This window comes from Phocoena sinus, chromosome 12 (genome assembly GCF_008692025.1).
Source record: "Phocoena sinus isolate mPhoSin1 chromosome 12, mPhoSin1.pri, whole genome shotgun sequence".
In the NCBI taxonomy this organism is placed as follows: Eukaryota; Metazoa; Chordata; class Mammalia; order Artiodactyla; family Phocoenidae; genus Phocoena; species Phocoena sinus.
The window spans coordinates 6,629,664-6,647,383 of NC_045774.1; the positions used below are offsets into that span (position 1 = coordinate 6,629,664).

General features: G+C 40.0%; 1 protein-coding gene across 2 annotated transcripts in view; it reads left to right on the plus strand.

Annotated features, from left to right (window-relative positions):
* Positions 1 to 17,720, plus strand: part of PRKN (parkin RBR E3 ubiquitin protein ligase) — a 1,284,475-nt gene that overhangs the window by 888,469 nt on the left and 378,286 nt on the right. For both annotated transcript variants that reach the window (XM_032651607.1, XM_032651608.1), the window contains exon 7: positions 7,381 to 7,517. In XM_032651607.1, the coding sequence (XP_032507498.1) occupies positions 7,381 to 7,517 (137 nt within the window). The remainder of the gene's footprint in view (positions 1 to 7,380; positions 7,518 to 17,720) is intronic.

Below are 17,720 nucleotides of genomic sequence, written 5' to 3' on the forward strand. Positions count from 1 at the left end.
TAGGAACATACATATCGATAATTACCTTAAATGTAAATGGACTAAATGCTCCCACCAAAAGACACAGATTGGCTGAATGGATACAAAAACAAGACCCTTATATATGCTGTCTACAAGAGACCCACTTCAGAACTAGAGACACATACAGACTGAAAGTAAGGGGATGGAAAAAGATATTCCATGCAAATGGAAACCAAAAGAAAGCTGGAGTAGCAATTCTCATATCAGACAAAATAGACTTTAAAATAAGGACTATTAAAAGGGACAAAGAAGGACACTACATAATGATCAAGGGATCGATCCAAGAAGAAGATATAACAATTGTAAATATTTATGCACCCAACATAGGAGCACCTCAATACATAAGGCAAATACTAACAACCATAAAAGGGGAGATCAACAGTAACACATTCATAGTAGGGGACTTTAACACCCCACTTTCACCCATGGACAGATCATCCAAAATGAAAATAAATAAGGAAACACAAGCTTTAAATGATACATTAAACAAGATGGACTTAATTGATATTTATAGGACACTCCATCCAAAAACAACAGAATACACATTTTTCTCAAGTGCTCATGGAACATTCTCCAGGATAGATCATATCTTGGGTCACAAATCAAGCCTTGGTAAATTTAAGAAAACTGAAATTGTATCAAGTATCTTTTCCGACCACAACGCCATGAGACTAGATATCAATTACAGGAAAAGATCTGTAAAAAATACAAACACATGGAGGCTAAACAATACACTACTTAATAATGAAGTGATCACTGAAGAAATCAAAGAGGAAATCAAAAAATACCTAGAAACAAATGACAATGGAGACACAACGACCCGAAACCTATGGGATGCAGCAAAAGCAGTTCTAAGGGGGAAGTTTATAGCAATACAAGCCCACCTTAAGAAGCAGGAAACATCTCGAATAAACAGCCTAACCTTGCACCTCAAGCAATTAGAGAAAGAAGAACAAAAAAACCCCAAAGCTAGCAGAAGGAAAGAAATCATAAAAATCAGATCAGAAATAAATGAAAAAGAAATGAAGGAGACGATAGCAAAGATCAATAAAACTAAAAGCTGGTTCTTTGAGAAGATAAACAAAATAGATAAACCGCTAGCCAGACTCATCAAGAAAAAAAGGGAGAAGACTCAAATCAATAGAATTAGAAATGAAAAAGGAGAAGTAACAACTGACACTGCAGAAATAAAAAAAAATCATGAGAGATTACTACAAGCAACTCTATGCCAATAAAATGGACAATCTGGAAGAAATGGACAAATTCTTAGAAATGCACAACCTGCCAAGACTGAATCAGGAAGAAATAGAAAATATGAACAGACCAATCACAAGCACTGAAATTGAAACTGTGATTAAAAACCTTCCAACAAACAAAAGCCCAGGACCAGATGGCTTCACAGGTGAATTCTATCAAACGTTTAGAGAAGAGCTAACACCTATCCTTCTCAAACTCTTCCAAAATATAGCAGAGGGAGGAACACTCCCAAATTCCTTCTACGAAGCCACCATCACCTTGATACCAAAACCAGACAAGGATGTCACAAAGAAAGAAAACTACAGGCCAATATCACTGATGAACATAGATGCAAAAATCCTCAACAAAATACTAGCAAACAGAATCCAACAGCACATTAAAAGGATCATGCACCATGATCAAGTGGGGTTTATTCCAGGAATGCCAGGATTCTTCAATATACGCAAATCTATCAATGTGATAAACCATATTAACAAATTGAAGGAGAAAAACCATACGATCATCTCAATAGATGCAGAGAAAGCTTTCGACAAAATTCAACACCCATTTATGATAAAAACCCTCCAGAAAGTAGGCATAGAGGGAGCTTTCCTAAACATAATAAAAGCCATATATGACAAGCCCACAGCAAACATCATCCTCAATGGTGAAAAACTGAAAGCATTTCCACTAAGATCAGGAACAAGACAAGGTTGCCCACTCTCACCACTCTTATTCAACATAGTTTTGGAAGTTTTAGCCACAGCAATCAGAGAAGAAAAGGAAATAAAAGGAATCCAAATCGGAAAAGAAGAAGTAAAGCTGTCACTGTTTGCAGATGACATGATACTATACATAGAGAATCCTAAAGATGCTACCAGAAAACTACTAGAGCTAATCAATGAATTTGGTAAAGTAGCAGGATACAAAATTAATGCACAGAAATCTCTGGCATTCCTATATACTAATGATGAAAAATCTGAAAGTGAAATCAAGAAAACACTCCCATTTACCATTGCAACAAAAAGAATAAAATATCTAGGAATAAACCTACCTAAGGATACGAAAGACCTGTATGCAGAAAATTATAAGACACTGATGAAAGAAATTAAAGATGATACAAATAGATGGAGAGATATACCATGTTCTTGGATGGGAAGAATCAACATTGTGAAAATGACTCTACTACCCAAAGCAATCTACAGATTCAATGCAATCCCTATCAAACTACCACTGGCATTTTTCACAGAACTAGAACAAAAAGTTTCGCAATTTGTATGGAAACACAAAAGACCCCGAATAGCCAAAGCAATCTTGAGAACGAAAAAAGGAGCTGGAGGAATCAGGCTCCCTGACTTCAGACTATATTACAAAGCAACAGTAATCAAGACAGTATGGTACTGGCACAAAAACAGAAAGATAGATCAGTGGAACAGGATAGAAAGCCCAGAGATAAACCCACGCACATATGGACACCTTATCTTTGATAAAGGAGGCAGGAATGTACAGTGGAGAAAGGACAGCCTCTTCAATAAATGGTGCTGGGAAAACTGGACAGGTACATGTAAAAGTATGAGATTAGATCACGCCCTAACACCATACACAAAAATAAGCTCAAAATGGATTAAAGACCTAAATGTAAGGCCAGAAACTATCAAACTCTTAGAAGAAAACATAGGAAGAACACTCTATGACATAAATCACAGCAAGATCCTTTCTGACCCACCTCCTAGAGTAATGGAAATAAAAACAAAAATAAACAAATGGGACCTAATGAAACTTCAAAGCTTTTGCACAGCAAAGGAAACCATAACCAAGACCAAAAGACAACCCTCAGAATGGGAGAAAACATTTGCAAATGAAGCAACTGACAAAGGATTAATCTCCAAAATTTACAAGCAGCTCATGCAGCTCAATAACAAAAAAACAAACAACCCCATCCAAAAATGGGCAGAAGACCTAAATAGACATTTCTCCAAAGAAGATATACAGAATGCCAACAAACACATGAAAGAATGCAAATCAAAACTACAATGAGATATCATCTCACACCAGTCAGAATGGCCATCATCAAAAAATCTAGAAACAATAAATGCTGGAGAGGGTGTGGAGAAAAGGGGACACTCTTGCACTGCTGGTGGGAATGTGAATTGGTTCAGCCACTGTGGAGAACAGTATGGAGGTTCCTTAAAAAACTACAGATAGAATTACCATATGACCCAGCAATCCCACTACTTGGCATATACCCTGAGAAAACCAAAATTCAAAAAGAGTCATGTACCAAAATGTTCATTGCAGCTCTATTTACAGTAGCCAGGACATGGAAACAACCTAAGCGCCCATCATCGGATGAATGGATAAAGAAGATGTGGCACATATACACAATGGAATATTACTCAGCCTTAAAAAGAAATGAAATTGAGCTATTTGTAATGAGATGGATAGACCTAGAGTCTGTCATACAGAGTGAAGTAAGTCAGAAAGAAAAAGACAAATACCGTATGCTAACACATATATATGGAATTTAAGGGGAAAAAATGTCATGAAGAACCTAGGGGTAAGACAGGGATAAAGACGCAGACTTACTGGAGAACGGGCTTGAGGATATGGGGAGGGGGAAGGGTGAGTTTTGACAGGGCGAGAGAGAGTCATGGACATATACACACTAACAAACGTAGTAAGGTAGATAGCTGGGGGGAAGCAGCCGCAAGGCACAGGGGTATTAGCTCGGTGCTTTGTGACAGCCTGGAAGGGTGGGATGGGGAGAGTGGGAGGGAGGGAGACGCAAGAGGGAAGACATATGGGAACATATGTATATGTATAGCTGATTCACTTTGTTATAAAGCAGAAACTAACACACCATTGTAAAGCAATTATACCCCAATAAAGATGTTTAAAAAAAAAAAAAAAAAAAAAAAGAATGGGGCTCCAAAGAAAGTCCCTTGGAGGTCTTCACACTTGAACTGGACCGTGAAATTTGGAGTTTTGATTTCAGTATAAATATATCTGAATATATTGTACTACAGGAATGCATGATAAGGAGCATTGGTCTAGGAGTAAAGGAGCTAGAAGTATGCTAAGATAGGTTAGGACCATGCCCACAGAGAGGGTGGAGGTGGAGAAAGGAACACGATGAATAGTAGAGTGAGGGGAGTTGACTTTAGGGGAGTGAAATGGAAAAAAAATGTGTGAAGTTCCTAGCAAGGCCCCTAACCCAAAGTAGGTGCTCATAAATACCAGTATTTCCCCCTTTCCTGTATCATCTAGCTCCTGAGAAATTAATTATGTAGTCCCTCCAGCCATGATATGATTTTTACTCATTTCATTTTCTCAGATGATTAATAACCTTTCTGTGGGTGTCGTGTTTATCACTCACCTAACTTTTTCATAAATACTAAGAATATTCTTGAGAGATGAGCAGTCTTACCTCATAACTATATCAAGAAATCTAACTGATAATTCTGTCTGAAATACGTGCATATACTACCTCTATCTCTATCATTATCTATTATCTATCAACATATACATATATGTTCTATATATATCTACATATAAAAATATGCATATGTGTACATATGCACACATATATGCATCTATACATATATGCACATATGTATGTATGTATGTGTATATATATATAATACATATCCTAAAGGGTCTCAAATCCTGGGCACCATGCATTTCTTAAGCCATAACTGCTGCCCTTGTACATTTGCCATTAAAAGTGCATAGGAGTATCAGGAGATGTCCCATGGAACCACCTAGGTGCCATGTGAATTTTCTCCGCCCCCATGTGTAACAGCAGCTCTTGCCCTTCCTGATGATTAGGGTCAATTATCCCTGCCAGGATGGTCAATTTTCCTTCCTGCCTGTATTCCAGTTTAAGGAGGCTGAAGGAACCGGTACCACTGGAGCTGAATTTTCCACGGGATGTTTTCTGTGTCCCCAGGAGCGTGTGCTTCACTCTGTGGGAACCACAGCCTCTGAGGGTCCTAGGAGCCTGTGATTACCTTGTATTTCATTCTTAGCAGGGGAGGGGCAAGGTGACTACTGTGTCCTTTATTTTGTCAGGTGTGTCCCTCCATGCCCCAAATATTAGACCTCTAAAAACCTTCTCTAATGTAGGTGACCCCTGAATCTGCATAGAGTTTATCTCCCACCATGGCCTCCAGTATATTTACCGTTTCTTGCTAATCTGTTCCAAATAGCAGGATGTAATCAATAAACCAGAGAAACTGATGTTCTTTGAATTGTCTAGATAGTGTAAGTTCTTTTTGACCAGATTTTAACTGAAGGGCAAAACCATAAATGTGTACTGTTGTCCATACATGAAAGAGAGCACTTTCTATTCTTCTATTAATAGGGATGGAAAAGAACACATTTGCTAGATCAATGGCTACATGCCATGCATCTTAACATCTCTCTGGGACACTGTGGCAGAGTCCACAGTCCATACTGACTGCTTTGGCTTTTATATGAGTTTTCTTTTTATATTTTCTACAGGGTAGTTGCCAAGCTTTCTTTTTAACCTTGTTATATATAGGAACATTTTTATAAATGTTCTCATAGTTTCTCCAGTGTTTCTGTGTATTGATAACAGATCAAGAGTCCATAAAGTTTGAGTCGACCATGTTGCTAAAATCAGAATGAAGAACATTTTTCATAGAACTTAGCTCTGAAAGGAGGCAAGATATAGCAGCTCTATAGGGTCACACAGAGGGAATGAGGTGTGTATGCACTTGTGTACGTGTGTGCCTGACTCTCCTGTTAGATACAGGAAAGCGTTATATTTTATCATCTTCAAGGGGGAAGTTGTCAGAAGGGAAGAGGCTGAAAGTTCAGAACACAGTCATCACCTAACCGAAAGAGGCCCTGGGAATGGGAATGGCCCTGAAGGGACATCAGTAGGCGCAGAGATGGGAAATGAAAACACATAAAAACCTCAGGGATGCTTAGATGAAATTGACCATCATCCTGTAGATCCAGGACATTAAAATACCAAGGTTTTTTTGTCCATTTTGTTTTGTGTTATATATTGTTTTGAAATAAGAGGGAAAACAGAATTTTGAAAATCTTGTAATTGTTAAGGAGTTATCTTCTAATATTAATGTTAATATCAGTTTTTTTTAGAGAAAGGGCTTGTGAAGAGCTCTTATATCTGTTAAGAATTGGGTATGAAATGAAAAATACTTTGTATCTTGTTATCATTACATAGAAAATAGGTTTATCTAAGTAAAATCCAACGACTTTCTTACTATTAGAATTGCCTTGGGGCTGATCTCAAGTTAATATATTCATTTTGTCTCCTTTTTGTCATAAAATCATGTGGTTCATTTACTAGCAAAAACGTGGTTATTCAGGAGATATTTTTTTCTACAAAGTGTTTTAAGGAAGTTCAAAATTGTTAGGACTTGTGTATATTGATTTGTTAGTAATCCCCTAACTTTAATTTAAGAAACTGAATATTTGGGTGGATGGGGGTAGCACAATAGACAAAATCTTGTAGTAGAAGGATCTCTGCTAGATAATCTTTTATTTCTAAATTCTACTTTTCCATTTGCCAATGAAATGTGAATGACTGTTTAACACATTTACTTTGTTTGATGCAGTAGTAATTTTTCTTTCGACTTTGGGGAAGTTCAGATTCTATATATTATTATAACTAAATTCAAGGAACGTTTATTTAAAAACTTACAATGCCCGGTGCTATGAGAATATCAGTGTAAAGAAGACAGTGTCTATTTTCAATACTACAATGTAATAATGGATCAATCAAAATATATGTAAGTGGATGGAATGATGAGTAGGTTAATCGGGAATTATAAGTCAAGGAAGGCTTCTAGGAAGAGCTTGTATCTGAGCTTGCGTTTAAATAGCCGATTGGTAACTATGGTCATGTAAAAAATATAAAATTAAGAAAATCAATCTTCTTTATAGCTCACAAGGTGTTTCCAGTTTTTAAGATGTAGCATTGATATATATGAGCTCAATGCTTAGCAGCGCAGGTCTTTACATAGAGCATGCCCTAAGCAGCCCTATGACATTACAGAAAGTGTTCTAAACCACACGTTGCCTGCCAGCCTCAGAAGGACTAGAGGAAATGTCTTTCTTTACCTCCACCAGAAGCCCGGTCCTGGTTTTCCAGTGCAACTACCGCCACGTGATTTGCTTAGACTGTTTCCACCTGTACTGTGTGACGAGACTCAATGATCGGCAGTTTGTCCACGACCCTCAGCTTGGTTACTCTCTACCTTGTGTGGGTAAGTCTGGCACTTTTCCCTCCATTTCTAATTCTGATTAAGAACAGAAAGAGGAAAATTACTGAAATAAAACTATCTTAGATATACCCAATCCCTACTGAGGGGCTGAAAATTCAGACATCTGTTTGAACATCGCTAGGCAAGAAAATTAAAGCAAGATTAGTTTATGCAAGCAGGGGGCATTTATTTCTAGAGCCATCACTTCCTTTTTTAATTTTTATTTTATATTGGAGTATAGTTGATTAAAAATGTGTCAGTTTCAGGTGTACACCACAGTGATTCAGTTATATATACATGTATCTATTCTTTTTCAAATTCTTTCCACATTTAGGTTATTACAGAATATTGAGCAGAGTTCCCTGTGCTTGTAGGTCCTTGTGCTCGTTCCCTTAGCAGAGTAGGTGCTTGTTGGTTATCTATTTTAAATATAGCAGTGTGTAAATGTCAATCCCACACTCCCAATTTATCACTTTCTTTTAATGACAAAGTCCATGTCTAACCACAAGTGATGGATACTCTTGCAATGGAACCCACTGCTTGAATCCACTTGTTCACTTTTCTGACCGTGGGGTTTGCATGAAGCTGTAAACGGGAGACTTACTGGTAAATAAGATTTGAATGTACTTGGTGGTTGTATTTCGACTTGGGCATAGGCCAAAGGATATTCTGATGCTCACAAACTAGAATGAATTATTCTGCTAGTGTGGCATGGGTACGATGTGAAGTACGTATCTAGCTTGCGCAGCCCTGTTCGAGGTTGTTCTTCCTCACTTCGTGGTAGATGCAGCTATTTAACCCTCACACTTCCCCAGATCCATACAAAACAGCCCTTTCCCCAAAATTCATTATTTAATGTCTCCAGAGCCTGGGAAACAAACCCTTCATTAGTGTTTGAATAGTGACGTTATGAGAAAAAAAACTGAGATCAGTCTTCTGGGACTATTAACTATATATCAAAAAATAGAGTCTGTGTGTAGAATTAGCGAACTATTTTTCCAAGAACACTGGCCCCGCAGAAGACAGAAAAGAGCAGCATAAAGCATTTATTTCTATTGCTGTATGACTCACATACTAAATGTCTTGCTAACAAAGTGTCCATATAAGTTCACCATTTCTGTATAGAAGTCTGATACCTCTTACCCCCAAAACATATGTAATAAGATGTTCTTTTTTCCAAACCTAGTCTTTCAAACCTTTCTCAACCACCTTAAGCTAAATGCCTTCAAAGCTCAATTTTAGACATATGTATTCTTCAAGGTGTGACTAGTCAACAGTGAACCAGCATTTTCCATTCACATAATTTTTATGATGAACAATTAAAACTGGTTCAAAACACCTTTCATATACAAACTCTGCTTCCTTTGTGTGAGCTCCTCATTTGTCCAGAAATTTTGTTATGCTTTGAAAGAGTGGGATGCTGAAGTTTATTTCCCTGAGAGTAAAAAATAAGCAATGATTAGAGCCGTTACTGAGTACTTACCGTATATAAGGTACCACTGGGATGCTTACATACGTACATCCATTTCATCCCCACAAAGCCCTGTCGGAATGGATGTAGTCGTTCTTCCCATTTTATGTGAAGTGTTTGAGGCTCACAGAATTTAATTAAACTGCACGTGGTATTACAGCCGGTAAGTAACAGAGCTGGTGTTCAGAGCCAGCTAGTGATGGCTCTAGAACTTGGACTCTTAATCACTATATGAGTAGATTAGCCTGTAAACAAAAAAGTACTATACCTCTAAAAGTTATGTGGAAAGGAAGTTCAAGGGAAGAGTATCTCTAATTTGGGGGCACTTTTTCCATATTTCAACCAGCAGCAAACTTCAAAAGCAGGAATTATTTGTATTTTTCAGAGGAAGAAGTAAAGGCTCAGTAGGACTGAGTACCCAGCATCACAGAGTCAGGAAGGGTAGAGCTGAGACTTCAACCCAGGTGTGGTTGCTCCAGAGCTCTGTGTTCCCCCCACCCTCCCATCCCACTTCTCTCTGGGCAGGGCTCTCAACCGCAATGCACGTTTCAATAACATGGCAGTTTTTAAAAGTCCCAATGCCTAGGCCATGCCTCTGGGGGTGGCCCTCAGTATTTGTTAAAGGCCCCAGGTCTGAAAGTTTGAGCACTACTTCCAGGGTGAACATTCTACAGGCAATAGGTATTTTCCATGGGAGACTGTAGCACAAGCGAGCGCGAAAATACTCCCACTCCCCTTATCTATTTTGTCCACGAGTGATCTGACTTGCTAACCAGCATAGGTTTTTCCATAAACGTTGATGGATTTGAAAAAAAGATGGGCAAACACGGCCAAAATGGCCTCTTTCCAGAGCCTCTAACAAACTCTTGCATGAAGTTAAGGGCTTTGGGAAAAACTTCATAATTATTTTGAAATATTGGCTGTCTTTTTGCTCTACCTACTGTTATCACATCCTATGCTAGGGATTAATTTGAAACGCCAGAGCATTTTGTGTATCTTCTCTTAGCACTGAGTATCACTTACCCACCCCAGTGGAGCCTCAGGGATTTAGGTAGATTTACTTTAGAGTGTAGCTAAAATAAAAATAAAATGTATATGATGACGACTATGCAAAATGTGTTTAGTCCATTAAGAGTCCTGGTAACACAGATTTCCTATAGCAATGGGGTGTCCGAGGGAATAGTTCCTGCCTTCCCTATAATATGCTGTTGGCATTGCCACTGGTGCCATCCAAGTGCATCCCCGCCTTCAGTGCTTCACTTTTTTTTTTAACACTTCTCCTCCCAGGTCACTTTTCATGTAATTCCCATTTTCATATAGCATAGAAAAACCATTTCCTTTCTATGGAATAAGTCCACTCACCAACTACAGTCCAGTAGTGTCCCAAGTGTCTTAGTCGACAATATTAACTACGAGGCAGGTAGCTCTGGCCCTTTTGAGAAACAGAGATATTCTTGATGCCTGGAGAGTCAAGAAGGCTGCTTTCTAGTCAGCTTTTCAGGGAGCTAAGCATAAAACCCAACATAAACGATCATTTTGGCTTTAGAACAATGCTTTCCCAAATACAAATAATCCAAGTCCATATAATTCCTAAAACCACACTGAAAAGTAGGAAATATATTAAAAAATAGATCACCAAAGAAGATGTGCAAATGGCCAGTATACTTATTGAAAGCTCAGTGTAACTAGTTTCTAAAGAATAGCTAATTTTAAAGCATAAAATATAATGTGATAGACATATATTCAAAAGAGGTAGGGCTTCCCTGGTGGCGCAGTGGTTGAGAGTCCGCCTGCCGATGCAGGGGACACGGGTTCGTGCCCCGGTCCGGGAAGATCCCACATGCCGCGGAGCGGCTGGGCCCATGAGCCATGGCTGCTGAGCCTGCGCGTCCAGAGCCTGTGCTCCGCAACGGGAGAGGCCACACAGTGAGAGGCCCACGTACCACAAAAAAAAAAAAAAAAAAAAAAAGAGGTAAAAATATAAATTTAAATATTTCTGAAAAGCAATTTGGCAATTCATATTATTAGCTTTAAAATAGTAACAACCTGCTTAGAAGCCTGTCCATACACACATTCTCTATGTGTCTGTCTCTGTCTGTGAAATATACAGCCTATTCTCTTCACGGCTCCTAGATTTTGAAAAATTGTGACAGTCACCATGAAAGTGGCAGCAGCAGGATTCAGGCAGCTGAAGGGCTTCCAGTCCAAAGTCAATGTTCTTTCTACCCCAAAATTATTTGAAATGAAATCAAACTTCCTAATTTTCTGAGGGTAATGCTAAGCTTTATGTCTTATTTTTGGGGTGGTTTAGCAATTTTGGTAGTTTGGCTGTGGTTTGGACGTATGAGGCAGTGTAAAGTCAGGATAGTAACTTAACTTCTCTAGCAAAAGCAACACTGAAATCACAGAAGCAGGGGTGATTTTCACCCATCCATGCTCCGATGCGGCTTGGCCCTGCGGCCTCTGCTGCACCCCATCATTCAGGGACTCAGACTCAGCCTTCTGTTACCTAGTGGTTTTGCCATCCTCAGTGACCTCGGAGTCCCCACTGGGTCCTCTTCACCCAGGCCGACCGGACCAGGAAGCCAGAGCAGGGGCATCATGGAGGGGCAGGGGTGTTGAGACCGAGCCTGGAAACGGAGCCCATCACTTCTTCCCACATTCCGTATTCCGGAACTCATCCCCGCAGCCCCTCCCACCCGCACAAGGTGTGGGCAGGGGGACCGGCAGAGGGGGCTGTGGTCTGGCTGTGTACCCGCAAGGGAGCCGACAGGCCTGCAGGCGCACAGCCCTCTCTCACGCTGCGCAGAGGAGGATGGATGGGAAATTTACTGAATGTATTTTTAGCTCTCCTCCCCCCACCCGCCTGCGATCGGAACAACACTCCATCAAGTATCTTCATTATAAGGAGTGACTTGTGCACAGACAAGGACCAGAAAAAGAGCTGTAGGACAGAATTGATGGTGTCCAGGAGCTCGTTCTAGCTAGATCAACGGGCTTTGTCTGTGCACTCATCTGTTTGGCCTTGGAAATGCTGCCTTTGTGGAATCCGGCCTCACAGGGGACAAAGGACTTGAACATTTGTTTGATGCTCTCGTGTGTGTCTTTAGCGTTTTACAAACGGAGTGACTCTGTGCGTCTGTTTGAAGTGGTGCCAGCAGCAGCGCTGCTCTGTTTATCTTTTGGAGGAGCCCATGTCCCAGCAAACTGTGCCCCTGATTCTTACTTTGCCTGGGTTTCTACCTTCCAAACTGCCTTTCAGCTTCTCTTGCATCTTATTAAGTAGTTAAAAATGCAATAACATTTTAAACATTTTAGCAGAAGTAAGCGGGCATACCTTGCATAGCTAGCGGAGAAGGCAAAAACAATTTCTTTCCACCTACTTCTGCCCTGAACTCTTAAGAAGAGCATTCTACCTTTGTTTTATAAGGGCGAAAGCAAACCAGTTTTAAGTATAAATTTATTACTTATCCAAAGAGTTCAGGAAAGATGCTTGTAAGTCCCTAAGGCAGCTCCAAGAGTTGTTCAAAACAGCTGTCTTTAGGCTTTCTTCTTCTTTTTATTAAAATGTACATAACCAAATTCCTCTCCCTGGCCTTCTCGGCAGCCAGCATGATTTTGGAGTCTGTACACTTGGCATTGTCAGTAGAGAGGGTGTTGTCCTGAGGCTGGAAGGATTATCATCATAGTCAGTAGAATATTAACTGACCTGTAAGTGTATCATTTTAAATGGCTTGGTGCATTCCTGAGTTTATTATGAGACATACCACGCATACACAGCAGTGTTTAAATACATTCATATTGTTATATAGATTTGTATAGTTACAGAGGACCTCTGGTACCACCACCCAGATCAAGAAAGGCAGCATCGCCAGCATCTCGGACGCCCTCCATGTCCCCTCCTCAACCCCAGCCTCCTCCCTCTTGGCTTGATGCAACTATGATCTTGACTTCCGTGATATTCATTACCTTGCTTTTCCTCATAGCATCACCACCTCTGTCTATACATTCCTAAATAATACAGATATTTGCCTGCTTTTAACTTTCAAATTGTTGCTTGAAAGGTTTTGCCAAATTTCCCTGACCAGAAGCAATCTCAATGCCAGTTACACCCCTAGTCAGAAAACTCTGAACACGTGTGCAAAGTATTCCAATATTCAGGATTTTCAGTATTATTTTTGTTATGTGTATTGTGTTAATCACGCTAGAGAATGGCTTTATTTATGCTTATCTTCCTCGTCTCAGGTGCTGTCGTGTGTGAAAACAGTTTTTTAATTAGCTTTTTCAACAGGTAAATTTTGAGTTCACATTCAGAGGTATAAAAGAAAACTATAGTAGGGACCCTGAAGAGTTACTTGGACAAGAAGATCAATTTTATCACAATTTGGCGAAAGTAAGGATCTTATACTCAGATTATGAATTTTAAAAAGCACAGCTCACTAACAGTGTTAAATATGCTTCTTCATTCGCGGTTAATTCCAGGTGACACTATCAGCAGTTCTGCATTCAGTTGTTGGGGAGCTCCACGGCAGCTGCTGCACGGTTTCTATCAGGGCATTCCGGCTGCGGCTTACAGCTGCCAAAGAGGCTCTCGGCAGAGCGTGGCATGAAAGACGCAGCGGGCCAGACCCTCTGTTCGTCTCTCCAGCGTCTCAGGAGAGGAGAAGCGTGTTGTATCTTCATGAGCCACACGCTTCTGGAGCTAGTCGCAGCTTTATTCCGAACAAATCACGGCTATCTGTGGCCTCTAGGTCAAGAAAATTTAAGTTTATTTGAGACAGAAATTGCTTTGGATTTTAAGTCCACATTTCCTGATTTGGACAGATGCTGCTTTTTAAAAAGTGTTCTAATTGCGGAACGTTTTCCTTTACTACTTCTCCTCCCCCATCATCATCCACAGGCTGCATTCAGTGCCTGCTGGTTGTGTGTTTAGTTCTATACGTTGGCCACTTGAAACACATGTGCGCGCGCGCGCACACACACACACACACACACACACACACACACACGCAGTAACTGTGATAAAACTTTATTCTTCCTTACTGTGTGATGTCTTGTATTAATGAGACTTCATGCACAGAAATTGCTATGAGCTGGTGACCTCCAGCTATCTTTGAAATAATTAATAATGTGCTTAGAGGAGTTGATCTACATATTCATGCGAGTTTATATCACTTGGTTCCTAAGGAGGACAGTAAAACAATTTAATGTTTTAAATGCAGACCAATTTAGCAAGAGGAGGAGTGGTTTAATATTTTAATGTCAAGATGGATATAAATACATAATATCTGAATCAAGTAATTATGGTATATATTCCCAGTAAAATCTGAACATCTTTCAGACCATCTTATATGCTCTGTTATTGACTCCACTTAGGAGTTTGGAAAATGAATATTTCTTATATTTTCAGCTTTTCAAGCCTTTACTAGAAATCATCTATCTTGGAATTATATATTTATAGAGGGAAACATTGTGTGAACATTGCAATATTGAAAGGAGGGGGGATGGTAATAGTGTTCAAGGAAATGGTATCATTCTGACTTCGCTCTGAAACTCTCTTCTCTGTCCCTCTTGCTGCCAGAAACGGCTCTTTCTTATGGCTCACGTGTAAGAAGGCTTTTGTAATTGGTCACTGTATTAGTTTTCTAGGGCTGCCGTAACAAAATACTTCAGACTGGGGGCTTCCCTGGTGGCGCAGTGGTTGAGAGTCTGCCTGCCGATGCAGGGGACGCGGGTTCATGCCCCGGTCCGGGCAGATCCCACATGCCGCGGAGCAGCTGGGCCCGTGAGCCATGGCCGCTGAGCCTGCGCGTCCGGAGCCTGTGCTCCGCAACGGGAGAGGCCACAACAGTGAGAGGCCCGCGTACCACAAAAAAAAAAAAAAAAAAAAAACCAAAAAACTACAGACAGGGAAGCTTAAATAACAGAAATTTATTTTCTCACAAGTAAGAAGAGGCTGGCACTCCAAGGTCAAGGTGCCAGCAGGTTTGGTTTCCTCTGAGGACTCTCTCCTTGGCTTGGGGATGGCTTCCCTCGTGCTGCCTCTTCACGTGGTCATCTCACTGTATGTGCAGCCCTGGTGCCTCTCTGTGTGTGCTCATTTCCTCTTATAAGGACACTAGTCAGATTAGAGTAGAGCCCACCCTAATGGTCTCATTTTAATTTAGGTACCTCTTTAAGGCCCCATCTCCAAACACGGCCGCACTCTGAGGCTGGGGCTTCAACATATGAATTATTCGTATGTATTCACAATCTTCAATTGTGTCCCTCATTTTGAGAGACACAGTTCCATCCATAATAGCCACCTTCTGGACTCTGAAACAGTTTGCACATGCTTGGCACCCCGAATTCTGAGAAGGTCCCCTGGACATGAACCCTGCATACAGCTCTGCTCCACGGGGTTTAACTTCCCCCTGTTCCTAAGATACGACGGGTTCTTCATCCTCCCTCTCCCCCCACCCCCTCCCGTACTCAGTATTGGCTGGTTTCCCAGGTAGCAACACGCATATGCCTGAGGAATACAGGAAACTTTTTGCCAATTATCTAATTTTAAAATCTGGGCTCACTGACAAACATTTCAGGGAGGATCCTCTGAACTTTTCCATTCTTTGTGAAAATAAAAATACAATAATCATCTCTGAGGTGAAGGTGGTTAGGATGGCATTTGCAGCCCTTAGTCCTCGGTTCCCCCAGTTGGATTGTCACAAACAGAGGCCCCTAGAGAAAGCTCTACCGGATGCTGTAGTCTGAAGGGCTGTAACCAGCAGGACCTGGATGTCACAGCAGACACGCCCATGCAGCTCAGTTCTTGCCCGGGGTGGGAGGTGGGTGCTTTTCTTCAAAGTGGTGCTTCTGTTTTCAGGCTCTGCCTTCCCATTAGGACTTACCACTGCCTTCATGGTCAGACTGGCCTCCACATCCAGGGTCCAGCTGGCAGAGGGGAAAGAAATAATAGACGAGACGTGCATCTTCCTTATCAACCCTGGCCTGGAAATGGCACATGACTCTTCATTCGTTGCCTAGGACATTACCATTTGACCTTGTGGGCTGCAAAGGAGCCTGGAAAATGAGGTCTAGAGAAATGCCTGGGTACGGAGAAGACGACTTTGAGTAGACACCTGGCAGTCTCTGTCAAAGGTCTTCCTTTGGAGGGTTGGGAGCTCAGCTTCCCAGTCAGTAGATGTGGCTGCATCCACAATTCAGGGATCGTGGGCCAAGTCCTGACTTTGCAGTCAGATGTTGCTCATCCAACTTCTGACCTGCTCTACCGGATGCTGAGCTGATTTCCTCATTTAAAAGGAAAGTAAGTCTTAACTCGGAGAGAATGAAATAGGGTTGTATGTAAAGATGACTGGCACACTTCCTGATACACCATAGGTGCTCTATATGTGACCGCTTTCCAGTCAAGACCAATTATAGGCCCCAATTTCAGATTGTTTTCTAAATACTTACAATTCTAGCAGGAAACTTAAAGTTGCAACTTGGGTTTAATTAAGGTTTCCTGGCTAAAAAGTGAAAATATGATTTCTTTTTGACATTTTCTACGTTAGCACGTTAACAATTAATGGAGATAATTAATTCCTATGAATCAAGAATTAACATCATAAGAAGTTTAAAACATTACCTAAATATAATCCTGTAAAAAAAAAAAACTCTAGAAGTTATTGATACAAGATCTTATTAAAACTATTAAATTAGATTCACTCTATATAACCAGATTTTCCAAATTAGTCTTTTATATAGGGGACATATGTAGAAATATGAACAGTTGCATTAACAAGGCTACCATTATTTGGCATTTCTCTTCTTTTACTTATAGTATCAATATGCTGTATTACTAACTGTTAGTATAACTTTTAAGTCCTTCCTCAAAATTTTTTTATTCTGAATAGGCCATCAATAAGTAATGAGTAAATTTCCCTCAAGTGCTTTTGGACTATAATCAAGTGTAGTATTGAACAAGTATGTAGTCTGAAATTTAAATCATATTATTCTAAAGGAATTGAGAGATACACTAAAAGAAGTAATCTGTGTGGTGCAGGAAGAAAATTCTACAGCCGCTGTTTACTTTTTATATCATCCTTTAATTTGTGTATGTGTTTAAATGTGCGTAAAATGGTAGCAGTGTTTATATTAAGTTACTATTGGGATTCATATTCAATTTTTGTTTTCTTACAAAAATTGGTAGAGGTTCCCAACCAAACTTTTGGAGAGCACTGATTTAGACCAGTGGCTTTCCAACATTTTGACTGCTACCCACAGAAAGAAATACATTTTACATCATAATAGGGTAAATATATAAATTATACACATATAGGTAATTGAAAAAAAAACCGTCACAAAACAATATTTTCCTACTATATGAGACACACTCTGGTATTTTCAGTTTTAACCTATTTCAGATGCATCCAAACGGGTAAAAAGTTAGCCCTATTTTAAATCAGCTCATTTTAAGCCCTAGCCCTTCAAAGGAATACCACAACTTCCCTTAGCAGCCCGTTTTAGTGTTCAGGCATTTCAGGTGCCAGAGGTATGCTCAAGTACCATATTGAAAAATACTTTTTATATAATTTTAAAGCACAGCTCATGTCTTACTCTTCAATAAAAAAAATTAAATAGACTAGGTTTGAGCAAAGTAGAAAAACAAAGCCATCCATACATTCTTCTAAACTAGTCACTTAAAAAAATATGTGCTGAAGCATGTAAAATTTTGACACAACTTAATAAAAAAACAC